This window comes from Barbatula barbatula (assembly GCF_947034865.1).
Source record: "Barbatula barbatula genome assembly, chromosome: 14".
Lineage (NCBI taxonomy): Eukaryota > Metazoa > Chordata > Actinopteri > Cypriniformes > Nemacheilidae > Barbatula > Barbatula barbatula.
In genome coordinates, this window is record NC_136777.1 from 8861036 (window position 1) to 8885460 (window position 24425).

Here is a 24425-nt window from a genome sequence, read left to right on the forward strand (position 1 = left end):
CACAGATTAAATGCAATTTAAGCCAAGCTATTTTTAATGCATAACGTCAGTTCACTTTTTTCATGAAACAGATTTTACGAGATACGAACTCATCTTCCATCTTCTATTACAAATGCATCTTTGTTTGAGTTAAACTGATCCTAAAATGCATTTATTATCCGCCAGATGCCTTGGGATATTTATGTAAATTCAAGTAGAGTGGCACGTTTTGTAAAAAGTCTGAACAAGTTCCAAGTTTTTGATGTACATTATCCTTCCTTAAATCATTCCTTTCACATCTTTAACCATGTTGTGTCATTAATTAACGCGATGTAGCCTAGTTTAAATATACTGCCCTCATCCACGGGCTTTGGAATCTAAAAGCGTCGGCTGCAGGTAGATGGTACGCGCGTCACCATCTCGCTGTGATTGGAGGGAGAAAATAGGATGCTCTGTGCTCGTGCAACAAGCCCCCATTCTCAAATGAGAGTGCGCGTCTCCGTCTAGAGGAGGCGTGCGCGCGCTTGAGGGGCTGCGGTCCCATTGACTATTCCGTCTCCCTGACACCGGCAGCATCAGCACCGCGGACTCAGAACACACAGCGCCGCACGGACTCCGCCTTTGCTCCCATCATCCCGCTAAGAGTCCAAGCTCCGAGGCAGCTTCATCTCTCGCCGGAGAACAAAGGCAGGACCCTCGTCGATTTACATATCCTTCGGATCAGATATGGACTACCCTTAACTGGAACTGGAGGGGAGAGGCAGGCGGGCGGGCGGGGGGTGGGGGGGAGACAGAGAGGAGAAAAAGCTGTATAGGAAGAGAAGCACAACCGTGGGTGCCCGCAACGATGAAAGGTTCGCCACGCTTGCGAGAACCGCAGATAAGCCATCGGACTATGTCCTGAATAGCGGTTTACATAGCTGGGATTGTGTACCGATCATACGAGCCGCCAAGCAGGGGTAAAATATGTCCGCCTCGGTGGGGCCCCGCGGCGGCCCTCGCCCACCCACCAAGCAAAGCTCAATTTCAGAGCTCCCGGACCTCAGTCACCTTACCGAGGAGGAGAGGGAAATTATCAAGGCTGTGATGGCTCGGCAAAGGGAAGAAGAGGCGAAGGATGAGGCCATACTAAAGTAAGCATCATGCTTTATTGGGATACTTATTCAAGCCAGTGGTGGGCTAGCCGTGTGGTTTTAAGAATGTAGGAAAACAGGTTGTGCTTGTTTTCGTAGGTGCATTTATTTTACATACCCTACTATTAAAGCCATCAGGCTGTACACTTGCACCTGAGCCCCTGTGTGTGTGGGTGGCTGTGTATGTAAGTTTGGGTATGTATATCATTTCTATCTGTACAGTATGTCAAATTGTTCTCCGTGAATATCGTGATACTGTCACGGATTAGCACCGCTGTCTACTGTATATAAAAGATATACGTTAAACCGTAGACTGCTGGGATATAACACTGTAATAAGCCGGAAAGTCCTGCTCATTGCTGCGTGGAGGAGATACATGGCTAGGTGACCGGTCACGCTGTTAAAGGGAGAGAGGGGCGTGTCGACACCCGAGAACTAACCAGCATCCTACGATTGCTACAGAATGAACTTGCTTCACAGCGTTAGTTTTATTTAGCAGTCACGTTATGAATACGCCACGTGTTGACAAGTTTAAGGTTATTCGACTAATCGTGCTATTAAAAGAGGTTATTGGATACCGTGTAGAATACGCTGTCGGTATATATCAGGAATCTCGCCTGGTCACGACAATATTTCCATGCCTCGATCGTCATCGTTACCGTCAGCATCCTTAACCCGTTCAATGAAAGTCTCTTCGATAGTAGTGTTAACGTCAGCCACAGAAGCTCCTGTTAAAGCATCGCTCATGGACATGATCTCTCGCCCATTTGTCTTTCCGTTTATTACACCGTCGACTTTACACTGCGGGCTGATTCGACTGGGTTTTCTTTTACTCTTCACGATCTTTCAAACGATCAGGGAGTTTATTTTTTCAATGTCCAGATGTGGTTTATCCATGTCGTTTCTGGATGTTGAGTGTGAAGATTGGCTCTGGGCTTCCTGTCCACCTGCCATTAAATGACATCATTGCTCAGATTACATTAGTTATGATCCACCTTGAGATTTGAAATCAGATTTAAGTGCATAAATTGGTTCACTCAGCATCTACAATCAATAACTTAACCACTTGTTTTCCCATAGTGCTCATATGAATTAGAGTGCATTTATTTAATTTCTATTTTAGTCTTTGTGTTTACATATTTGCCTTAAGTATGTTCAGAGATAGGATTGATCAAATTATCACTGAAGATATTATTGTGTGTTTCTTAAAGTCCAGACACAGGTCACCTCAAAATAATTCTAAATATGGAAAAAACAGGTGCATATACAACCTCTCACTTTCATTTGTTCCTGTCTGACGTTAGCTTTGGTGAACATTTTCTCTCTAACAGAACCTCTGTCAAAGCTAGAGGCCAGATAATATGTCTACTATATAATAATGGGTTTGCTAGTTTAATATGCTTAAGAGTTGTTTGCAAAAAAAAAGATGTTATAAAAACAAGATTGAAGTTAGAAGTTAATAAGTTACCCTATATTTCAGAAAAAAATCACTGTCTAAATTGTGTCTGTTGTTTGTTTTGCAGAGAGGAGAAGCCCATACAAGCAAAAACTGTAAACTTGGTAGGGAACAAGAAACCGCCTCAGCAGAATGACATCAGGTAAAAGACTAAAGTTTACCTGCGGAAGTTAAAAACTCCCTTGTGGTCGAATGTAAATAATTGATCAACATCATAAAGCTGGTACTTGGATTCCTCAGTCTTATGTCTGTTTATGTATGTAATAGGTTACTTATTGGTTTCTTCAGCACATCTCTGTGTAATAGTTATCCTATGTTATGTTCAGGCTGTTTTAAATGTTACTGTAAGATGGAGTCTTAACAATGTGCCTCAAAATGTAAGAGTTACATATGATTTTGAAAAAGAGAAAGGTCAAGCTTTACCTCAAGGAGGTGCTCTATGCTGTAGGGTTTGTCATGAATCACGATGGATAGATCTGTTTGAAAATGAGGGTGGTGAGCATCGTTGTGTCGTGAATTCTGTCAGCTGTTGTGACCTTGTCGTGTAACCATGTTATGAATGAAAACCTTTTTCTCAACCACAATATTTTTTTCCTGCATAAACAAATACTGGTACCTGTGATGCAGCTTTGGGTTTTAAAGTGCTGCTGACTGACATATTTATGCATGCTAGTATTTCCTTGTTTGGGATAACTGTGGTATACAGTACAAAGAGCTTGAGAATATCTCTCACTTTTTGGTGTCCAGAGCGGTCAGAGGATCTGAATGTTTTAGGATTAGGTTGCAAGTTGGCCAAAGCGTCAGTCTGAGGCAAATTGCATTTGTGTTTAATTATAAAAATGGAGAAAGAACGATCTGGATTACTGTTGTACCACAAAGCAAACACATGCGGGTTGTCCTGGTTCAACTGCCAGACTTCTGGTCTAGAAAGGTTGTTGGGATGGGATTTAGTACATAGAGTGTATCTTAGTCAGGTCTATTATTCAAAAGATCGAAGAAAGAGTTGCTCTTATTGTAACGTTCTCTTGATTCCCACTCCTCCTCCAGCCTGTGCTTCTTGCTTAAACAGACGAACTGACAAAATCCCTTAAAATAAGAAGAGGAACGTAAGAATAGATATCTGTTCATAAATAAATGCAAAGGCATATCACACAGTAGTGCCTTTTAATAGCGCCCTAGTCCATACATTAGCATCCACCGGAGAACAAGCTTTCCGAATCCATTTGCTTTCACCCACCAGCAGATCTCAGAAGGATGAGCGTGAGCTCATGGGTTGGCATGTGCTAAAGTCTTGCTCCTAATGCTCAATCTCGCACTCAATTGCTCTCTCACTTGTTCAGTCACTGGCCGAACCGCATTGCAAAGCGTGCTTTTCTGCGTACAGATGCTGGAGTGGTTGTGGGTTTAAATTGTTGTGCGTCATATATGACATAGGCTACTCAACCTGTGCTGCTTTAACAGAATGATACAATAAGTTAAGTGTAAATTGTATTGGCACAGTGCTAGCCAGGTTAGCAAACATGCTAGTTGTCAGTAATGGAGGAGAAATGTTGAATAGTTAATCCAAACATTGAAGTTCTCTTACACACAGACCATCTTGTTGCATTCTGGTGTTTGCATGGATGTGCAGGAATTAAAGGGATAGTTCACCCAAAAATAAAAAAGTCATTTATTTATCCTCATCTTGTTCAAACCTGTGTATGACTTTACGCTTTGTGTACACAAAAGAAGATATTTTGAGAAAAGTCTGAGTTTGTGTCAATACATGGAAGTCAACGGGGACCCATGTTGTTGGGTTACCAATGTTCCTCAAAATATATTTTTGTTTTGTGTGTGTTCTGCAGAAGAAAGTCATGCAGGTTTGGAATGACATAAGGGTGAGTATTTCTGAAACAAAAAAATATTTTTTCAATCTGAGATTATCTAAAGGAATGTAACAGAGCAAGAAGGACACTGGAATAGAATAAACTGAAGCCTAATATGTCATGAACGAAGATTACATGAATAAATACTGAGCACCCTATCTAAAGTACAGTGCATTAGATAATGAGTGCATTGAAACAAATGTTGTTTGGACATTTTAATTAAATGTATGAACAGGCCCACACGAACATGTCAGCATATCCTGTTAGAGATGCACGCTCCTCTGAGGTGTGTGTGTGAACACTGTGTTTCTTCACAACAAGGAGAGTGGGGAGTCCATCTGTTCCTCCAGTTGGTTAGCTGTGTTAGGACACACACACATTTCCTCATCAACTCACAAAAAATATGCAGTCAAGCCGACAAGGACCCCTCGCCATGCACTGCAATAATATACCCATCCTTGCGCCGTGATATCAGCGACCCGGGGTGAACCGCAGGCTGTTTTAAGTGTTTTGGTGGATAATGGCTCTGCTAGGGAAGTAAGACCTTTTAACACAGAGACACACAGTGAAGTAAAGGGAATTACAGCCAGCATCTGTCATCGCATTGCTTGGGAGGATGTTGGGAGCTGTTTACCCACACACAGGACACAGCAAGACACCCATATCATGGCACATGGGCACTCTAATACAACTAACATTATGTCCTAATCAGGTGTGATACAACTGGTTCCAGTCATAGTCATTTATCTGTCCACGCTGAACATGAATATGCATATACGTTTTGAGATGTGAAGGGTACCCAGTGGGATGCAACAGCTTTAAGTGTGTTGGTTCATTGCATCATGCCAGTTAAGACCTGTGTTGGGTTATGTGATACCAGCAAAACCTTTCCTTACATGCTAGCCCTGCATATGGCATTAGTTGGGAGAGACTGGCACAACTTATCCAACTGGAGGTGTGACAGGCATTATGAGTGATTGTTTAAGAAAGCCACACAGTGGATTTAAGGTGGTGGTTTCCAGATCAACAGCATGTCATGATCATTACCGCCAACCCTCCTGTGGGAATTTCTTCTAAGGATATGCAAATGTGTAGCGTGTGCAAGCATGCTGGGACACTTACTATGCCCAACACCTCCATTTTTCTCTTCATAATTTGTCAAATGTCAGTGATAAAATTGTGTAAAAAGTGAGCTGGTTTGTTCTAAATTGGGGATCCAACAGTACAATCCCAGAATGCATAGCAATTCAAGTTCAGTGAAAAAATGTATTCAAGCTGGGGAACATACAGCTTGTGTCTCAATCAGCTTCATTGTTCAGTAGTCTGGGCACTGACCAAGGAGTCAGCCATTTTAAGGGCTATCTCATTTGCAAAATCCTGCAATTCACTGAAACATTTGTTCCCTAAAAAATCCCCAAATGCACTGCAAAAATCAGGGAGCATCAATGCTCCCTATGTTCCCTTACCGGAAATCACGTGACAAGTTTCGAAGACATTAAACCAAAATGGCAGAAGACAACTCAATGAACTTCAAGAAACGTGATTTAACTTTTGAAAAGACAAACACCTATTTTATGTTATGTACAAACAAATGTTGCTAGACAGGCAGGCAACACAACAGTTAATTTAAATAATCGACAAAATTTGTCCACTGCTACTGTATATAACAGAATAAGGAAAGTGCTTCTTATATGTACTTCAACCAGTTTAAAAAAATTAAGTCAGAGAGATGTTGGTTTTGCCTGTTGTTGATTAATACCAGCTGTGAAGTATCACATCGCGCTTAAGCAGTCACATCACAGGAAAATAAGTGAACTGTGAGAAGGGAGCTAGGGTCCTTACCAGTGCCTGGACCCGCGTACACGATCTGATCGAGACTCAGGGACAGTAATTAAAAGAAATGTTAAGTATAATTATAATTTTGAAGTAAATTATTATAATTGTTATTTTTTTATATTTTTATAATTATTATTTGAACTTATAGTTCAGACTCATTTTGCTTGTATGTGATCTGATCTGTTTTCTTTTTATATTTTATGTTTGACAGGCAACAAATATTAAAACTATTAAGAAAAATCTGTAACTGTAACAAAGTAGCTGCATATTATGATCATTTTAAACTATTTTCATTGTAGGCTTACCAAGCAGTGCAGCTGCTTGAGCATTCTTGGTGTTATTTACCTTTGATCTTAAAGGGACAGTTCACTCAAAAATAAATCTGTCGTCATTTAATCACCCCCGAGTTGTTACACAAATCTGTATAAATATAGTAGGAAAAATGACAATTCTAGTTAACAGTGCCCCGTAAATGTTTGCTTTCCTATATTCTTTAAAATATCGTCTTTGGTTTTCAACAGAACAAATTTCAATGGTCAATGGTGGCCAAGAACTGTTTGGTTACAAGCATTCTTCCAAATATTTTTTTCTGCTTTCATCAGGACAAATACATTATACAGATTTGGAACAACTTGAGGGTGAGTAAATTTTGACAGACTTTTTTGGGTGATCTGTCCCTTTAACTTTACATAGCTGCCTATTTGGGTTTTTGTCTCTGTACATTATTTTATACATTTTATTGCATCTCATAAGCTTTGTGGAGAGCCGTCAGCCTTCAGTAGTGTATGCCCTCTCATAACTGTCGTCTTTTTCTGTCGGTTGTGTGGTTTTAATTAGCCAACTCTTCACTTAGTCAGTCATACAGACAGTCACGCAGTCAAGTGTGCCCTCAACACCTGGAGCTTCAGTTACACAGCTTTCCCGTTGAGAAATGTGTTTCTAGGGATCTTCTGTAGTCTCTCTCTTTTTTCCACATCAGAGTGTCACTTTCCTCAGGCATCATCAGTTTTACCCCTGAGCTGGACAAAAAGCTGTGGCTCTGTGTTCATTTTGTACCTATGATCTTTTTAAGCGCCCGGAGAGAAGATGCTTGTATGGATCCATTTATGGAGAACAGAACAAGCAAATACTGCGTGACCTGATTTGACAGTAACGTCATTGGTGTGTGAGGGCGGGGATCAGATTTTTTGTCCTAGGGCCATTAGGTTTCAGAGGATTTTATGATGACCATTATGTCTTGGATGAACAGAGAGATTTTCAGCTCTCCGTTTGCCTATTTATAGACATGTTTTGTCTTAAGGACATGGCTGCCATGCGTGTGGATAGGCATATGGTGGTTTTTCCATTTTTTCTCTCTTTGCTTATTTTCGCTCGGCCTCATGGGACGACTCCATCTGAGAGTGGATTCTGTCAGAGATTTGCAGGCGGTCTAAGCTGCTCTGCTATTGAAGAGTGTCCATTCCAGCCTTCACACATTACTCGTGCACTACTGCCCCAGTACACGTAGTGATACACACAGACCTTATTTAGTAATTGTCTATCCTCTTAAATGTCTTAAATAAGACTGAATGGAATTGTCATGATCGTTATGTTTTAACAAGTTAAAGCATCCTTGGAACAAAACAAGACAGAACTGCATGCCCTAATGGAATGCAGACAATAAGAATGTCAATGTTAATACAAACATTATACTATATATTATACATATTATGCACAGTACATATTATATATATATATATATATATATAATATATAATATATAGCATATATAATAAATATATAAAAAGGATTGCTGGCAGATATACAGTAGCTAATTCTCTTACATTTTTGTATGTATTTGTTTTTGCATCTGCGTTTGATCATCAGAGCATCCAGCAGTGGAACATCCGTGACGTCCCTCTCATATCTTCCTTCCTGTGTCTCTCAGCACTAGCAGGATAAAATGTCATTAGCGTGGCCCGAAGGCTCCTCCTGCCCGCGTCACAGACACTCTTCTTTGTAATGTCCTCTTCCTGCTCCACAGCGTTAGAGCTAGGACTCATGGGATTGCTTGGGTGACAACCAGACTCAGGGAGGAAAGCTCTGGGAAGGGGGGTTGGTCTTAGGGGATGGTTACCGTGGCGCCAATGGCCCAGGGAACGCTCCCAAGCTCATAAGACTATATTTAGATTCACATCGCTTTTGTCTGTTGCTTAGGATTTCTGTATTTGAAATTGAAGCCTGAGGGGTATGGAGGTGGTGTGTTAAAACGTAATTTGACATCTCTACCGACTCCGAGCTCATCAGGAAAGCCTACATATACTTTTCGTTATAAGGGCCAGTTGTGTTGTGTAATTAAGCAATTGCAAATCTGATAAAACCGAAAAAGTTGTAGCATGGATGCAAATGACATAATGCACTGCAGTGTGCTGTGATTGATGCTTGTAATATACTTCAAAAGAGCAAAACAATAATGGAGAACAGCAAAAATAAAGCGGAAGAAGAGAATCAAGTTTGTAGTTTATTTTGGTGCATGAAAGAAAATTGTGAGTCTTTAAACATGCAATTTGTATATATTGTTAAAGTATGTGTGTTGTGTGCACTGGCACCGGATTCCACTCCAACTGTTTGTAGCCTGCCCTACCTCTGATGCAGACTGGTGCTTCGTGTGTGTTTGTGTTTATTTTTGCACAGCTTGTGTCTGTGTGTATGTACAGTATATGTGTGTTTAGCATCATGGCATGATATAGCCTGTTGTGTGTTTAATCCCAAACCTCCACTGGACAGCGTTGGTCCTGTAGATGCACAGCTAGGCCATATGGACACCTTTACCAGGAGAGCCAAGCATTCACCACTCCACTTCTACCACCACTGCACACATTCTCCATCTGTTTCCTCCCACCTCTCTCTCTTTCTCTCCCCCTGTGCATCCCTCCATCTCACACCCCTCCCTCCCACTCAAATCTATTTGTAAATGGGTAATTCACAGCAGGGTAAAAATAGACATCATCATCTCATGTACACTCTAATTAATTATGGGTCTCTATTTTGCCGAGGGTATTAAAGGCCGACAGGTTTATTAAGTGTTTTCATGAGGTTTGTTAAGTGAAACAGTAGCCGGTCAAAGCAAAGGAAACAAGTAATCAGTTGGATTATTGACAGAGCGGAGTGGCCACTTGAGGAGATGTCTCGGTAAACTTTACATACACACTCTCTCTCTGTGTTCCTTAAAGCAATATCCCAAAATTAAAATAAATATACGAATATTTAATTAAATATAAATATTTCATATAAATCCAATTTCTATTCACAGTGTTGCACCCTCCTTGACTAGGACAATGTTCATGTGTTCTTTCTTGCATTGCTATAACCCTTTTTATAATACTTTCATATCTTTATTCCTTTCTCCTCACCTTTTCTCTCTCTACCTCTCTCACTCAATTTGAAGTTTGGCTCCATTCATTATTAAAGGGCTGCTGTCTAATCAGCGCAGAGTTGCTGCCGTCACCAGGGGGTTCTGGGAAATGTTATTGTCCTGGCACTGTGCAACTCCTCCACTCAGCTTAGCTGTGGATAAGAAGGTCTGTTGTTCTTGGAATGAAAGCATCCTGGAAAAAAGTTAGTCTGTTTTAAAGAAACAAACAAAAATGTTTTGGACTGAATTCTCTTACAGCATATACGGTGTATCTTTACACAATGCTGCTATAATGGCACATTTTTCCGTTTTCATGGAACTGTAGACTTAAATGGTTAGTTCAGCTATAAACACTATGCACCCTCAGATTTCACTCAGATTTTTCACCCAGAGCTGTTTTATGACTTGCAACGTGTAATATGAGTCATATGGACTTATATTGATACATTTACGGTGCTGCAGTCTCTTTCTGGTTATAACCAAGCTATTCCTTTAATACACATTAAATCAAAGCAGTTTGTTTATATAGCATTTTTGGATTTTCTTAATTTTTCATAGGGGAAAAATGAGCAAACAACAGAAGAGCACTGAAGTTATCTGGGTCTGATTTACTGGACAGTGGTGTACCTGTATCTTTAAGAGAGGCCCTCCTTGAGTTTAGGGAGGAACCAGCATCTCCCCCTGACTCTCTGCTGCATATCCAGTTTGGCATAATGAGGACACCACTGTACACTTGCTTCTCTCCACCTGTCCTCTGGGAGGCAGCAGCTGGTCACGTGACATGCACAACACTCCTCTGTGTGCTCATCATATTTGTCATGTGACCTCTGTATTCTGCCCTATCATCTCTAGTGGTCATGCGAAGAAGAGCTCATATTTCATAATGCTGAAAAAAGCGGTGCTTTTATGCCAGTGAGGTTTCATTAACTACAGGCAATTTTGGCCCTTTGTAATATTTAGGAAATAAGTTAATTCATGCATTTATTGTTGTTGTGTTTTGTGATGACAATGACATTTTTGGAATGTAATTGCAGACTCAAATGTATCTTATGTTTCAAAAGTATTTTATGTGTTCCTTAAACAAAGACATTTTTATTTACACCATTATATACATAATTACAGCTTAATATCTAATATCACTAAATGAAAAATATTCTGTTTATTTCCCTTGATTTTATTTTATTTACAAACCTCATTGAGAAAAAGTGTTGGTTGTAATAGAAATTACCACAATTTGAGTAAATACTTATGTAAAACATTTTTTAGACACATATTTAATGTAACGTATATGTTGACGTGATCGTACTTCTCAAAAAGTGTTTATTATTTTATGACTTAAGATGAAAAAAGAGTCTCAAACAAGGGTAAAAAAAACAACAACCAAAAAATCTGTACATTAAAGACATTTTAGTAGCAACAATAATTGGTAAACAAAATTTAAATTGTGAACTTTGTATAAAACGCACAAAAATAATCTGTGCATAGAAGTCAACCTTTAATAAAAATGAACCCCTGCCATATAAAAGTAGTTGAAAAGGATGTTTTTAGTTACATTTACTCATTTGGCGGATGCTTTTATTCAAAGCGACTTACTGTGTATTCAGGCTATATTTGTTATTAGTATGTGTGTTGCCTAGGAAACAATCAAACCCACAACCTTTTAAGAAGATACTAGAGTTAATAGAGACACAATGCTATAGAAACTTTTGAGAGGGGGAATGTGGGAAGGAAACAGCACCATAGCCTTGCCACATGGCTGGTCTGCAGGGTTAGCAGGGGGCAGAATACAGTCAACACACTCCACAGTGGGAAAGTTCCGGCAGAGGCAGGACTCAACCGTGGCACTGTTGCTGGTGCCATATGGTGCCACTCAGACAGGATGGCAACCCCCTCAGCTTCAGTGCCTTGGTGATTAGAAATAATGCGTTGGCAAACTGAACTGGAGCCCGGTCTGAAAAGCCAGAGCCAACAGACACTTTGAGGCCGGACCTTGGGCATCCATGCCGTTATCTGGAGAATAGTCAGAACCAGATATTTTAGCAGTACGATACATAGTGGTAGGAAGCTGTGAGTAAGAAACTAATACTATAAAATAATTGAATGAAATAACTTAGGAGTGTGTCTGTCACTCACAATCTTATTAACAATGTTAATACAAAATGTGTCACTGTCTTAAAAGTATAGTTTATCATTTATTCATGTTCATGTCATTTCAAACCTGTATGACTTTCTTCTGCAAAACACAAAAGAAGACATTTTGAAGAATGCTGGTACACTGGGGGCCATTGACTTCCATTGTATAACCATACTCAAAATATCTTCTTTTGTGTTTGACAGACGAGAGAGTCATATACAAGTTTGAACTACATGATGGTGATGATTTGAAATTAAAAAAATCTGAGTCCTACCTAAAACATTAAAAACATAAATTATAATATTTAAAGCAATATTCTAATAAATAATATATGAAACTTTATATAACAGAGTCTGTAAGAAGAAAGTGTGAGATTAAATATGACATGTGATGTGTGAAGAAAAATATAACATGAACATTTTTATTGTGCGTCATTTCCATTCCAGCTGTCACTTTTTTAAATTATTCAAACACTGTAAAACATTATTTAATTGTGATTGAAACATGCAATACAATTATTATGACAGTAATGATTAAAACCAACCTACTGTATTAAAAGCTTTTAGAGAGTTTGACAATCTTTTTCAAATAGAGACTCTTGCATGCAGAGTCATTCTTAAGAAATCGAGTAACATTTGTTTTTGTCAGCCCTCCTGAATGATTGTTCCCTTGTCAACCCCTCACTGAGCCCAACAATACCATTTCCAAATCGGTTACTGCTTTTCTGTATGGAAGTAAGCACAGCTAAAACATAACCCCACAAAATCAGTTCATTTAAACCCCATATATTTGAAGACGTCTGCCTGCAGAAATCAATCATGCGTGAGAAGCTGCCTCTGTCTGGAAGATGGGCTTACTTTCTAAATTAGACGGGAGTGATATTCTCACTGCGTTCCTGCCTCTTTCACACGGTGTACTTTGATGGATTTCCGCTCACTTTCAAACATTGATCTGCAGGTGAGGGGGATAAAAAATTCCACTTTGGCCTCTTACGTTTGCCCTTTTGAAAAGGGGTATTTACCCGCGGAAGGATTTATGAGCCTTTTAAAACATGGAGTTTACCAGCATCTGTTTAATACGAAACATGTGTAGCTGCCATATCATAAGAGGACTATAAATTCATGGACCTAAAGTACTGCATTCATTTATAGGGCTAAATATAGCTCGTTTTTTTTCAAGGGTAATGAGACCATCTTCTCTCTTATAGGTGTAAAAGGATAGTTCACCCCTAAATAAAAAACCTGTCATCATTTATTCACCCAAATGCCATTCAAAACCTGTAAATGATTCTTTCTTCTGTGGAACACAAAAGAAGATGTTTTGAAAAATGTCATAGCGGTTTTGTGTCAATACAATGGAAGTCAACGGGGGTCAGTGTGGTTTAGTTACCAAAGTTCTTCAAAATATCTTCTTTTGTGTTCTACAGAAGAAAGAAAGCCATACAGTCATACAGGTTTGAGAGGACATGAATGTGAGTAAATGATAAAAGAAATTTCATTCAGAATAAGATGCTGACATTCTGTATTGTTCAATATATTTTGAGCTTTTCCACTTAAACATATCACCACTGGAAAAACCAGGGTTGGAACATGGTGGCTGGTTTCTAGTATCATTGATTAGCAACCATGTTGCACAAACCAAGTTGACCACCTTAAGATGATCAGTTAGTTGGTGTATTGCTGGTCCAAGCTACAGTATAAGCTACCATGTTATTAACATGTGTGCCATCTTAAACTGGATTTTCCTGCAGTAATAGTAGACTGCAGTAACTGAGAATAATATATTGTGGAACTTTTTTATATTGGCTTCAGAATTGTCCTCTTGTGTTAGAGGATGAATGGAGCTGCTAGCAAGTGCTTGTGAGCTGCATTTACGGCTTCATCTCAAGCTGCCAGCTTGCGTTGCTCCCTCATAAACGCACATTTGTCCCAACATTCACTAGAAAATGAAGCTGCATATAAACTGATTCAACCCCAGCAGTACTTTCGCTACTTCTCTGTCTTTTTTATACAACATCCCGACACACAAACTGAATTGAGGCCCATGTAGCTGTGGTGCCCACCAAACATGATAGAGGGGTCACTGTGTGCAGTGTGTGGGCCTTTCTGACATTTCCTTACAGTTTTAGGTAATTATGAGTGACTGAAATTTGTTTAATTTCAAACGTTTACATGTGTTTGCAATGTCATTCAGGCAGACAACGTCACTCCTCAGGCCAGCGCTGTGTCCAGAGTACAGTGTGCAGAGTGTTCTCGTAATTCCTAATAGCGAAATATTCACACATTGTCTGGATTGAGAAATGCATCTGTTTGCTTTCCCACAGGAACTGAGAAACTTGTCACGTTTTTAAAAGCTGATTAAAAAAACATGAGCATGTGACTGTTTATGTGTAAATGCTGTGGTTATCAAGATCTCGTGGTTAAATTGTGCTTTTTTTAACATTAGCCATGTCAATTATTGTAGTTGTTATAAAATACATTGATCAAAGGACAATGCCAGTGACAGATGTATTATGTCCTGGAATATATTTATGCAACACACTGTATATATTCATATTTTCGCTGTTGGGCAAAAACATTGTAAATTAATATATTTTTTTAATCTATATGTTTTTATTTATTATGGGTCACCCTTTATGTCTGTGCCTTCATTGGTCACCCTTCATGTTTTCTGGTATTTTACTTATGAAAACGAGTAGTATTTAATTATTAAAAAAGTATTCATTATTTATTAATTATTTTAATATTTTATATATTATTTTACTATACCATTTTCTGAAAGTAGCTGTTTCGGAAATACAAGGTTTCGGCCTGATGGTCAAGAAGTTCCTTATGACATTCAATACATATAGTGTAAGTATATTGGGATGTAGCCCCTTTCTCATCATTTTGGAAAAACCTAAAATTTGTTCCATGACGCCTCTCCATAACTTTACCATCTTAATTAGAATTTCCACATACCTTAATTACACCAAGTTCTAAGCTAATGCTCGAGTCCTGTGTGAATTGCTTTCCGTTTCTTGTAGACTCTGTGCCTGATTTGCATTTCACAAAAGGTTAACTTCTATTCCTGGACAAGAGAGAGCGAGAGAAAGGGAGAGAGCGAGAGAAGTAAATGATTTGTGATGGGGAAGAGGGGTTTGTTTAAGTAAAGTAAAGCTGTGGTTCACTTTCGTATAACCTTGTGCTTCACTCATGAGTCTTTGTTCTTATGTGCTTTCTCAATTATGTTGAGGCTGGGCTGCTTTCCTGAATAAGATTTCCTGCTCAGAATATAAAGCACTTTCATATGTTCCTTTACAATGCCAAGCTCAATGTATGTCTCAGTTTGTGCTGAAAGATTGCTGCTTAGTTTCTCAGAAGTTTGTTAACTAAAGTTTTGTGTTTTGTTGCCATCCTTTAATTAGCACGTGGACAACACGCAGTGTTGTAGCTGTCATACAGTCTGTTAGCAAAACATAATTTAAAGGAGCAATGTGGAGATTTTAACGGCATCTGGTGGTAAGGTTGTGAATTGCAACCAACAGCACACTCTGCCCCGCCCTTTTTCGAAGCATTAGTGCAGATCTCACAGGACAAGATGTTATTGCGTTTTCGGTTCTTTGCCGAAGGAGATAATATATTTATGAAACACGCTATGTAGAGCAATGTTGTCCATTTAGGGCTACGGTAGAAACAACATGGCGAATTCCATGCAAGGGGACCCCCAGTTTATAGCTTAATTTAAGGTTATTAAAGTCACAACTGTTGATTTTGTTAGGTCTTTATACACCTCTGAAGACAAAGTTATAGATACTATATTGCATTTCTGCAATATTGCGATATGTAGATCCTCCAGAAAATTACACACAGCACCTTTAAGAAGTTTAGCAATTAGCATCTTCTGAGATATGTTTCTCAAGCAAACATCTAATGATTCATATGCTGAGATCTACCAATATACCAAAACATTTAATGGAAAATGTGAGATTTCAATAATAAGCTCATTTTATAAAAACATGTCATATTGAATTCTTATAAGACCAACATTTTTCTAATTCATATAAATTTGATGGTACTTTATTTTTGTGACATTAACAATGGTTTTAATTGTATAGGCCTCATCATCCACTTTGAATACATTCTGTCTCCTAAAATTCCTAAGAAAAAATCAATAAAAAAGCTTTTTATCTATATTCGCTGGTGATGATGTTGAGGAGCAGGAGAGCAGTGGGGTGCACAGGGGGAGGGAGACCTGGGCTAGGACTGCGGGCAGGTGTTGACAGGATCTGGTTGTCTTTCTCTTGGGCAAATTCTTTGGCTGGTTGCACGTTCATCACTTCCGTAGGTTGCGTTTTCTTTTTACTTTATGTAGGTTGCTTATTTTAGTATATAGTACGTCATAAGGTATCGTCATGGCGGGGGAGTCTGTGAAGAAAAGCACATTAGTGTAAGTAAAGCATCTGTGGATAGATTAATGCATGATTAACACTTCAGTGTTGTTCAAACAGGAGTCATTTTGCAGGTATATGAGGGATATATATAGTGAAGAGGTCTGTGGTAGTGCCAAATGTTCTATTATAGATTTTATAAGTGTAGATTTTTGTTGCTTAAGTTAAAGTGTGAATCCAATCTCTTGTGAGCTTTATTTGGTTATTGAAAAGCATATTGATCGACTATTGATCTGAAGTCTTGGGGGACGTGTCACCCTCGATGTCCTTGCTGTTTACAGCCTTGATTGTAACTGCTTCTTAATGGTGTTCTTGTTTGCGTAAGACCTTTTTCTTCAACAATCTGTAGAACTAATTTCAGCACCGTGCACTATGTGTCTATGTGCTTTGTTTCCATACATTTAACCTATTATAATAATTTCAATCTTTTTTCTGTTGATTATATGAGTTTTCAGACTTGAAATCATTCGACATGATTTTTTGATCACTATTAATGCACTTGTCTCTGCTGAGTTTAACATTTGTCATTTTCTGTCAAAAAATAAAGGTTCAGTTCAACTTAAGGTTGAATGTTTTTACAGCAGTGGTTCTTACCCTTTTTTACTGTAAGGTCACCCCTTTTTGAAGTCTCCCCTATTTACAATGGCTACCCATTATATTATTCTGGAGAGCTATTAACGACTTAAAAGTTGTATGTACATTATAAAAGTAACAAGATTTTTTGGCTTTTTCTGAAGCATATTTTATCTTATTTTAAACCATTCAAGTCATCTTGAGGCCCCCTTGAAAAGCGTCCTGGTTCAGAAACACGTGTACATTACAGCAAAATGTTAATATGCAAAAATAAAATGTCGTTCATTGCTTTCCAGTTTGCACCAGCAGTTTGCCACCTACAAAGAGCAGGTGAGGCAGATTGGGCAGGAGCCCCAGCAGAGGCAGCCAAGCCAACACAAGGATGACACCCCCACCTGTGGCATCTGCCGCAAGACCAAGTTTGCTAATGGCTGCGGTAACCTGTGCTCCTACTGCCAGACGAAGTTCTGTGCCCGGTGCGGGGGAAGAGTCTCTCTGCGTTCCAATAACGTAAGTAACACCTGTATACTATCAGCACTCCACTTTCTCGACCTGTATCCATCTGATTCCCAGACATTTAAGCAGGGACGAGGAGAGAAAATCAAGACGGTCACAGATCATTGAGTGCATGTGAGAAAGGTTAATTGGGCATTAGTCAGAGGAAATGACGCTGCTGGTCAGCAGGGGATGCTGGGGTAGGTGCTGAGTCTCCACAGGGGTGACGTACCACGCAAAGGGAAGCACCTGAACTGGTGGCCCACCTCCTGGAGAGTGATATTTACCTTCACTTTCTATTCTCTCTACTGAGTCCAGATAGCTAATTAGTGTTCAGCTATTATGAGTGCAGTGTGGGGAGTCAACAGAAGGAGAGAATAAGCTCACAGACAGTGGTGCTAGATTAGGAGGTGAGGTCAGTGGGCCATAAATGGGGTAAATGCAATTCATAAAAAACACATACATTTAGTTAATAATTGTATTACAGCTGGGTATTTAGAGTAAATGTGTAACGTTTTATGCTACACATACTGTTTAAATGAACACTTCAGTAGACAAAAATATATTTTTACAAATGTAAACCTTTTCTATACATTCTAAATTTAACTTTATTTAAAAAATGTGTTTGAAATGTATGACTGACTGAAAAAAAGAGCAAACTATAGGAGCACAGAATAGATGTGAACTACAGCATTGTGTCATGAGTTGCAGAAAGGTAACCCAGGCGCAGACAGAATGGTTTTGGGAAACCATTACTTTAACAGATAAACAAAACAAAAACCCACGAGGGGGTAAACAACAATGAACAATGGATAATAATAAACAGCCTCAACAGGACACGACTTGACTGAGCATAAAATTACGGAACATCATACACAGAGGTAGACAGCAAAACGAACCAGCGCAGCGAACACAAGGAGATTAAATAGGGGAAAAAAACAGGCGGGGAACAGGTGTAGGGCATAAATCCATTACATCATCACTAATGAGGAAACGATAGGGTGGGGACAGATTTGAGACCGGAGGGAGTGCATGGCACGCCAAAACAAACAATGTCATGTCTCTCCACACTAAACACGTGGGTACTGTCACAATCCTGACACAACACTGGAAACCAGAGGGCAGGATCGTGAGACATTGTTTACTGTATAAATTAGGGTGAAACCCGAAAAGGTGCTTGTAAAAGGGGACTACACTGACGATGCTAAAATATAACAAGTTTCATTCATCTCATTTAGATTTTTTGTCGCAACACAATTCTCTTTGTTCGACATGATCTCACTGAATTCGTAACTATTTTACGAGGTGGCTTATTCGTATGAATTTGTACATTGTGAGTCATAGGATTACTAGAAAAAACAATCTGAACCCCCCCTAACATCACTGGCATGAAAGCAAATCATACTAAAATGTACAAATGACATAGTGTAAATTCATGCAAATTAGCCATTATTAGCCACATCGAGTTGCCATGAGATTGTATGGCATTGTTCCCTCCGTGTTATTCCACAGTTTTGATGAGCTTACAATTTTGTCTATATTTTCTATATTTTGTTCTTAAACTTTTGACCGGTGCTTACACAGAGAGAGAGAGAGTCATAATACCGTAAGATGAACCACATTAAGATGAATTTGAACAGTTGTGCGTTTTCAACAGATATAAAAAAAAAATTATATTGCGACAGCCCATACTGCCCTAAAAAGTCAAAGTGCAGTAACTACACAAACACAGAAAAATACAACGTTTTCACACCAGCTAGTCATTGCAACCAGTTACTGCAATTTTCAAAGTTTATTAAAAATGTGTTCCCTGGTAAGTAATTACTCCACGAATGAATCCGCATGTCATGATCCTGCCTCTCCTTGTCTTGGTTTTCGAGTCTTGTGGCAGGATCATGTCAGTCCTATGTGTTTTGTGTGGAGAAAGAGCATTGTTCTGGTTTGTCACGCCATGCTCTCTCTCCGGTGTCTTGTCCTTTAGCCCCGCCCCCTTGTTTCCCTGTTAACGGCCCATTAGTGTTAGTCTTGTCACCAGCCCTGGTCCATCTTTCCCTTAGTGTTTCATTCCCCTCACCTGCCTCGTGCAATCCTCCTGTTAGCTTTCCTTGAGTGTTTCATTCATGTCACCTGCCGCCACTCTCCCTGTGTGATCAGTCCTCATTAGTGTTTCCCTTCACCTAGTCCCAGTTTCCCTCTGTCTCTTGTTGGTTCATTGTCATTATCATCCCTGTTGAACTCACCTTTTTGGATCATTCCTGTTCGTGGATTGTCTTGTTCCGCTTCTAAATTTGTCGATTTATTATTCAAAGGACTTTGTTTGTTTTGTCCCCCTTGTGGGAATTTTTAGTTTACTGTCTTGTTTTAGTTCATGTTTTACACATCGAGGGTCTTCTGTTTAAAAAAGTTTTGTTTTTTTCTCCAGTCTGCCTGCGCTTGGGTTCTGTCCATAACCGTGACACAGCATCTACGTTTTAAGAGATTTGTGCCTATGTTGTATTATATGGGAGCTTTATATGCGTGATGACATCTAACGTCCCCGCCAAAGGAAATAGTTTGGTTTTAGCAACTTACTGTTTTTTTTTTCGACGCAGTAAGGATTTAAAAATCACAAGCAGGTTATAATTGCTGTGTTTTGTCAAAGAATAAACCATGAAAATATTTAGAGATATTGTTTACCACAGACCTTATTTCCGGTGATTTACCAAAAAACCCATAAACTTTAGCGATGGAACTGGGAGTCCTAAACTAACTCGATTCCGGGTTGCATACAAAAATAAGTCATCTCTTAGCCTCCCTATGTTTCTTGATTGTTGATAGGTGCTGCCCTCACGTAAGTTTAACTGAAGTGAGCAGATGTTGTTCATCGGAGTCCTTTGGCGTGTGCTATTAATGAGAGTGGCACACTTGATAATGGAGTTGCTGGATGCCTATAGGTTAAACATAGAGAGCTATACCGTCTCAATCTGGTGGACTGGAAACAGTATACCTAACAGCAATGAAATGCAGTTAATAGCTCCATTGTTTGAGTAGCCTGAGACCAGTCTAAAGTGAACAGACCTACATTTTGTAGTGCATCTGTTAAGAATATCACAGCAACATTCTCATCCCATTCCATTTCCTGATGTTGTATTATGGAAGGTGGACATTTTTAACATTATTTTTTCCATCCGATAGATATTGTGAAGATCATTGTTAGTTCTTCTGTAGTATGGAAATATCCATCTTTTGTCTACTCATGCTCACAGCACCTTCTGTTTCTTATTTTTTGCTTATATCCTTAAGATTTACTTACAGTATTATCTTATAAGATCCAATTAGAACAATATGACAAGAATCAAAAAAATAATTCCACAGTGTATACCAATTATTTCTTTGTGCTTTTTGTTTGCATTGGACAGGTGTGTCTGTATTTATAGTAACATATTTGCGTCTGTGTGTATTCTTAGTGTGGTGACTCAGAAGAAATAAGACCTACTAAGTGGAGTCTAATGTTCACGTTTTCAGCGATCCATTAGCTTCTTTTATTTCCACTGAGAATTGTTCAGTAAAACACAAGCTGCAGATCCTTGCTTTGCCCTGTGGGTGGCAACATACCTGCAGATTTACACCACCATATGGTGCAGGTGCATGGTCATACAGGCGTGGTCTGTGCTTAAAGATGAGCAAGGGAATATCATTTTTGTTTTTAATTACACTGGACACTAACTGGGCAATCTTTGGTACTGTTAATACCTGTGTGAGCACTTTGGTTATTTGTCCTTGTATTGTTTGCATATATTCCAATGTGCATCTAAATGACTTCATGTTTTCTTATCTGTTTATAATTTCATACGTCTATCTTACTCTTTGTGTTCTTCTTCACCACCTACCCATCCACAATCATTTTCTGTGTCCTGCTGTGCTGCCCTGTGATACTGGAGAAGGAGGACAAAGTGGTTAGCCTTCTCAATTCTCTTTATGTCACTGAAGTGTAGCGTTTACCATTACTATATAATGGTAAAGAATACTCTTTCATTCAATAAAACGAAAATGCAGGACATCTCTTTTTGTGTTTTGAGAAGAAATAAATTTGTATGGGTTTAAATGACAAGGTTAGTAAGTAATGTCAGAATTTAGATTTTTGGGTGAATTATCTTTGTAAAACATGAAAAAAAGCAGTTTAAACTATGACTGTTAGCACACTTTTTCTTACAGTAGTAGGCTATCCCATAATATGTAATCAAATCAGTGTCCCTTGCTTGGGGGCTTAGTAAACCAGGGCCTACGAATTTAGGAAATATACAGCACAGGTTTAACAGAAGCACTGTAATATATATGCACTCTCTGATTCTCCCAGGTGCTTCATTGGTTGATCAGAACAGCGCCATGCATTTCAGCAATGCAAAGAGATCCCTGTAAATGCAATTCAGAGCTCATTATCCCAGCGATTATCAGGCTTCTTTGGTTTTTGTGTTGCTATTTCACCTAGCAAAGTTTCTTTCTGCTGTTTTTGAAGTCAGATACTTTTCCCTAGGCAGTACACTTGCATTTCGATCTCTTGTTCTCCGTCTGTGTTTCTTTTCCGAAGATCCGTTTCAGACTACTGTTAACCGTGCTGGCCTTTTGCACTGTGCATATTTTTACACCAGAATTTCAATGTTACGGGAAGAAATATGTGATGCGTCTTTCCACCTCCCACCCCACCAAAGCGACAACGTGAAATGATTAGTATCGATCTTGCTTCTCTTCCTTTGCATCCGGATGTTTCATTGACTGGCACTTTAGGCTTGTGTCTCTCCATGAGATGTCTGTCTTTCTTAACAGGACTTTTTGTAGTGAAAAAACAACACACAGATCCGGTTTGAAGTGAGTTGAGAATCATCTTAGGTCTTCTGGAAGAAATAATGTGATCCACATATACAAAAATAGCCATTGGAAGCATGAAGCTGCTTTATTCATAGATCTCATCAGTCTGCTTAATTCACAGAAGGTCCAGTGTTTGGAGAGGGAGCGGAGCTAAACTTATCACATTATTGATCTGCAGATGGCTTGTCAAGCGAGAGATATATGCCTCGGTGACGGAAGGGTGAGAGTTGGTTTTGTAACATCAGCAGGGAGCTGTAATATATTATTTACACTATCGATCCGGTATTTAACAATTGGAACAGTCTGTGTACGATGGACAGGTGAATGAGCGTTTCGCGAGAGGGCCGGTGGGTGACCGTCTCCGGGCGCTGATGTACTAGCTCATTAGATGAAATGGACAGTAATGTCTTTTGCGGCAGTCTTTCATCCTTATCCAGGATTTATAACATGCTGAATTATGGGTCTAGCTCTGCCTGTTGCCGCCCAATTCAACAAGCTATCGGAGGTGGAATCGTAAACCGCATTCTCCTTCTTCCCTCCACTCACAGATCTCAAGCAATTCATTGATCCACCCTGTTTGCGTGGACCAGACACAGAGCGGAAGACCCTGCCTGTCCGTGTCTTGCCGAGTGATGGAAATGAAATGATTTCAACGAGATGGAGGAAGGGGAGGAGTTTGGTGAGGAATTACGGACCTTAGGTGCCAGAAAGCAGAATGAGATGATAGCTTGTTGTTAAATTGCAAACATACGGGTGTTGTTTCAGGATTTGTTATTTTGAGGTTATTGTAACTTATCTGTTTCTCTAGCAGCAGTTATTGTTTGATCTGAAGTTAAAATCAGTCAACACTTACTTTAGAGAGATGATGGAAAGAGCGCTGATACGTATCCTTCCACTGGCTCACAGGTACCAGGGTATTTACTGACTATTAGCAAATGTTAATTAGTTTGATAATTAGCCCATCAGCTGGAGTTTGATGAGTATACTGCAAGGGGTGAGACTGACCCTCTATAGTGCGCTTCTTTATTTCCGCTTCTAATTTAGAACACATCACAAATGTGTTCTAAATTACATATACGGTAAAGGACACGCATTGTTTGTGTTCTAGTTGTTATACTCACTTTAATGGGATGTCTTATTTCTGTTGTGGTGGCCTGGGTGCCAGAAACATTTATTTTGTATATTGTATGAATTTTTTATAACAAGCATAGAAATTCTTTAACCGATTCTGCAAGATATTAAAGGAAAGTCCAAGATTAGCAGCAGATTCCGTCACTAACACTTATCCCTAATAACTATAATTTTTTTTAATTTTTGACTTGTTACTACAAGCGGGTGTTTGGTTATCATTATAAATATTGACCTTCTTCTTGAACCATTAATCATTAAACTGAGCTAATTCAGCATAAAAACACCTCATTCAGCTATTTTGAAATAATTTAGCTTATAACATTCTTGCTTTGAACATCTATAGGCCTATGCCATTTTTAATATCCAACTTCAAATTGCATATTTAAGAGCTAATTCAGTTCTTGGAGAAATCTCTGGCATAGATAAAATTACAAAGCAAGTGATAAATTAACAAATTTGGTAAAAAAGGGTATAGTCTGTGAAATCTATTACTGTCTGTCAACACAGTCAGATTTCCTCAACCAGTTTGTCTAGATTAAAACTGCAGCCTCATAATGTCTTGTTGTCAGTAGATGATCTGTGACCTGATTGAAAATCTCTCTCTCTCTCTCTCTCTCTCTCTCTCTCTCTCTCTCTCTCTCTCTCTCTCTCTCTCTCTCTCTCTCTCTCTCCTCCCTCCCTCCCTCCCTCCCTCCCTCCCTCCCTCCCTCCCTCCCTCCCTCCCTCCCTCCCTCTCTCTCTCTCTCTCTCTCTCTCTCTCTCTCTCTCTCTCTCTCTTCTCTCTCTGCACACACACACACATTCTGTCTGCTGCACCTGACAGTAGGACAATGTTGTGGATAGGGGTTTGTATATGAGTGTTGTAATCCGTGTGAGGGGGGTCGGAGCTGTGCCTGACAGCTGGGGATTCTGCTGTTGATTTAGTTACGATTAGTTTGGATCTCAGCCAGCCGTGTTCAATCACAACATAATGCTTTTTCATTGTAAGTGAACTGCCCCTCTTGCCCTCTTTGTACTATACATAACACTGCCACCTCTGAATAGGCACAAGTCAGCCTTACAACGTGAACAGCCAGCAGTCCGTCTTTCTTTTTGCCCCACATTAAACTAATATATAATTTAGAGATCCCTGTATATCTATATATAGCTCAGTTT

General features: G+C 39.3%; 1 protein-coding gene across 3 annotated transcripts in view; it reads left to right on the top strand.

Annotated features, from left to right (window-relative positions):
• The first annotated feature begins 455 nt into the window (after positions 1–455).
• Positions 456–24425, top strand: part of rims1a (regulating synaptic membrane exocytosis 1a) — a 56312-nt gene continuing 32342 nt past the window's right edge. For all 3 annotated transcript variants that reach the window (XM_079472963.1, XM_079472964.1, XM_079472965.1), the window contains exons 1-3: positions 456–1112; positions 2636–2710; positions 17096–17309. In XM_079472963.1, coding sequence (XP_079329089.1) covers positions 946–1112; positions 2636–2710; positions 17096–17309 — 456 coding nt within the window. In that variant the 5' untranslated portion in view covers positions 456–945. The remainder of the gene's footprint in view (positions 1113–2635; positions 2711–17095; positions 17310–24425) is intronic.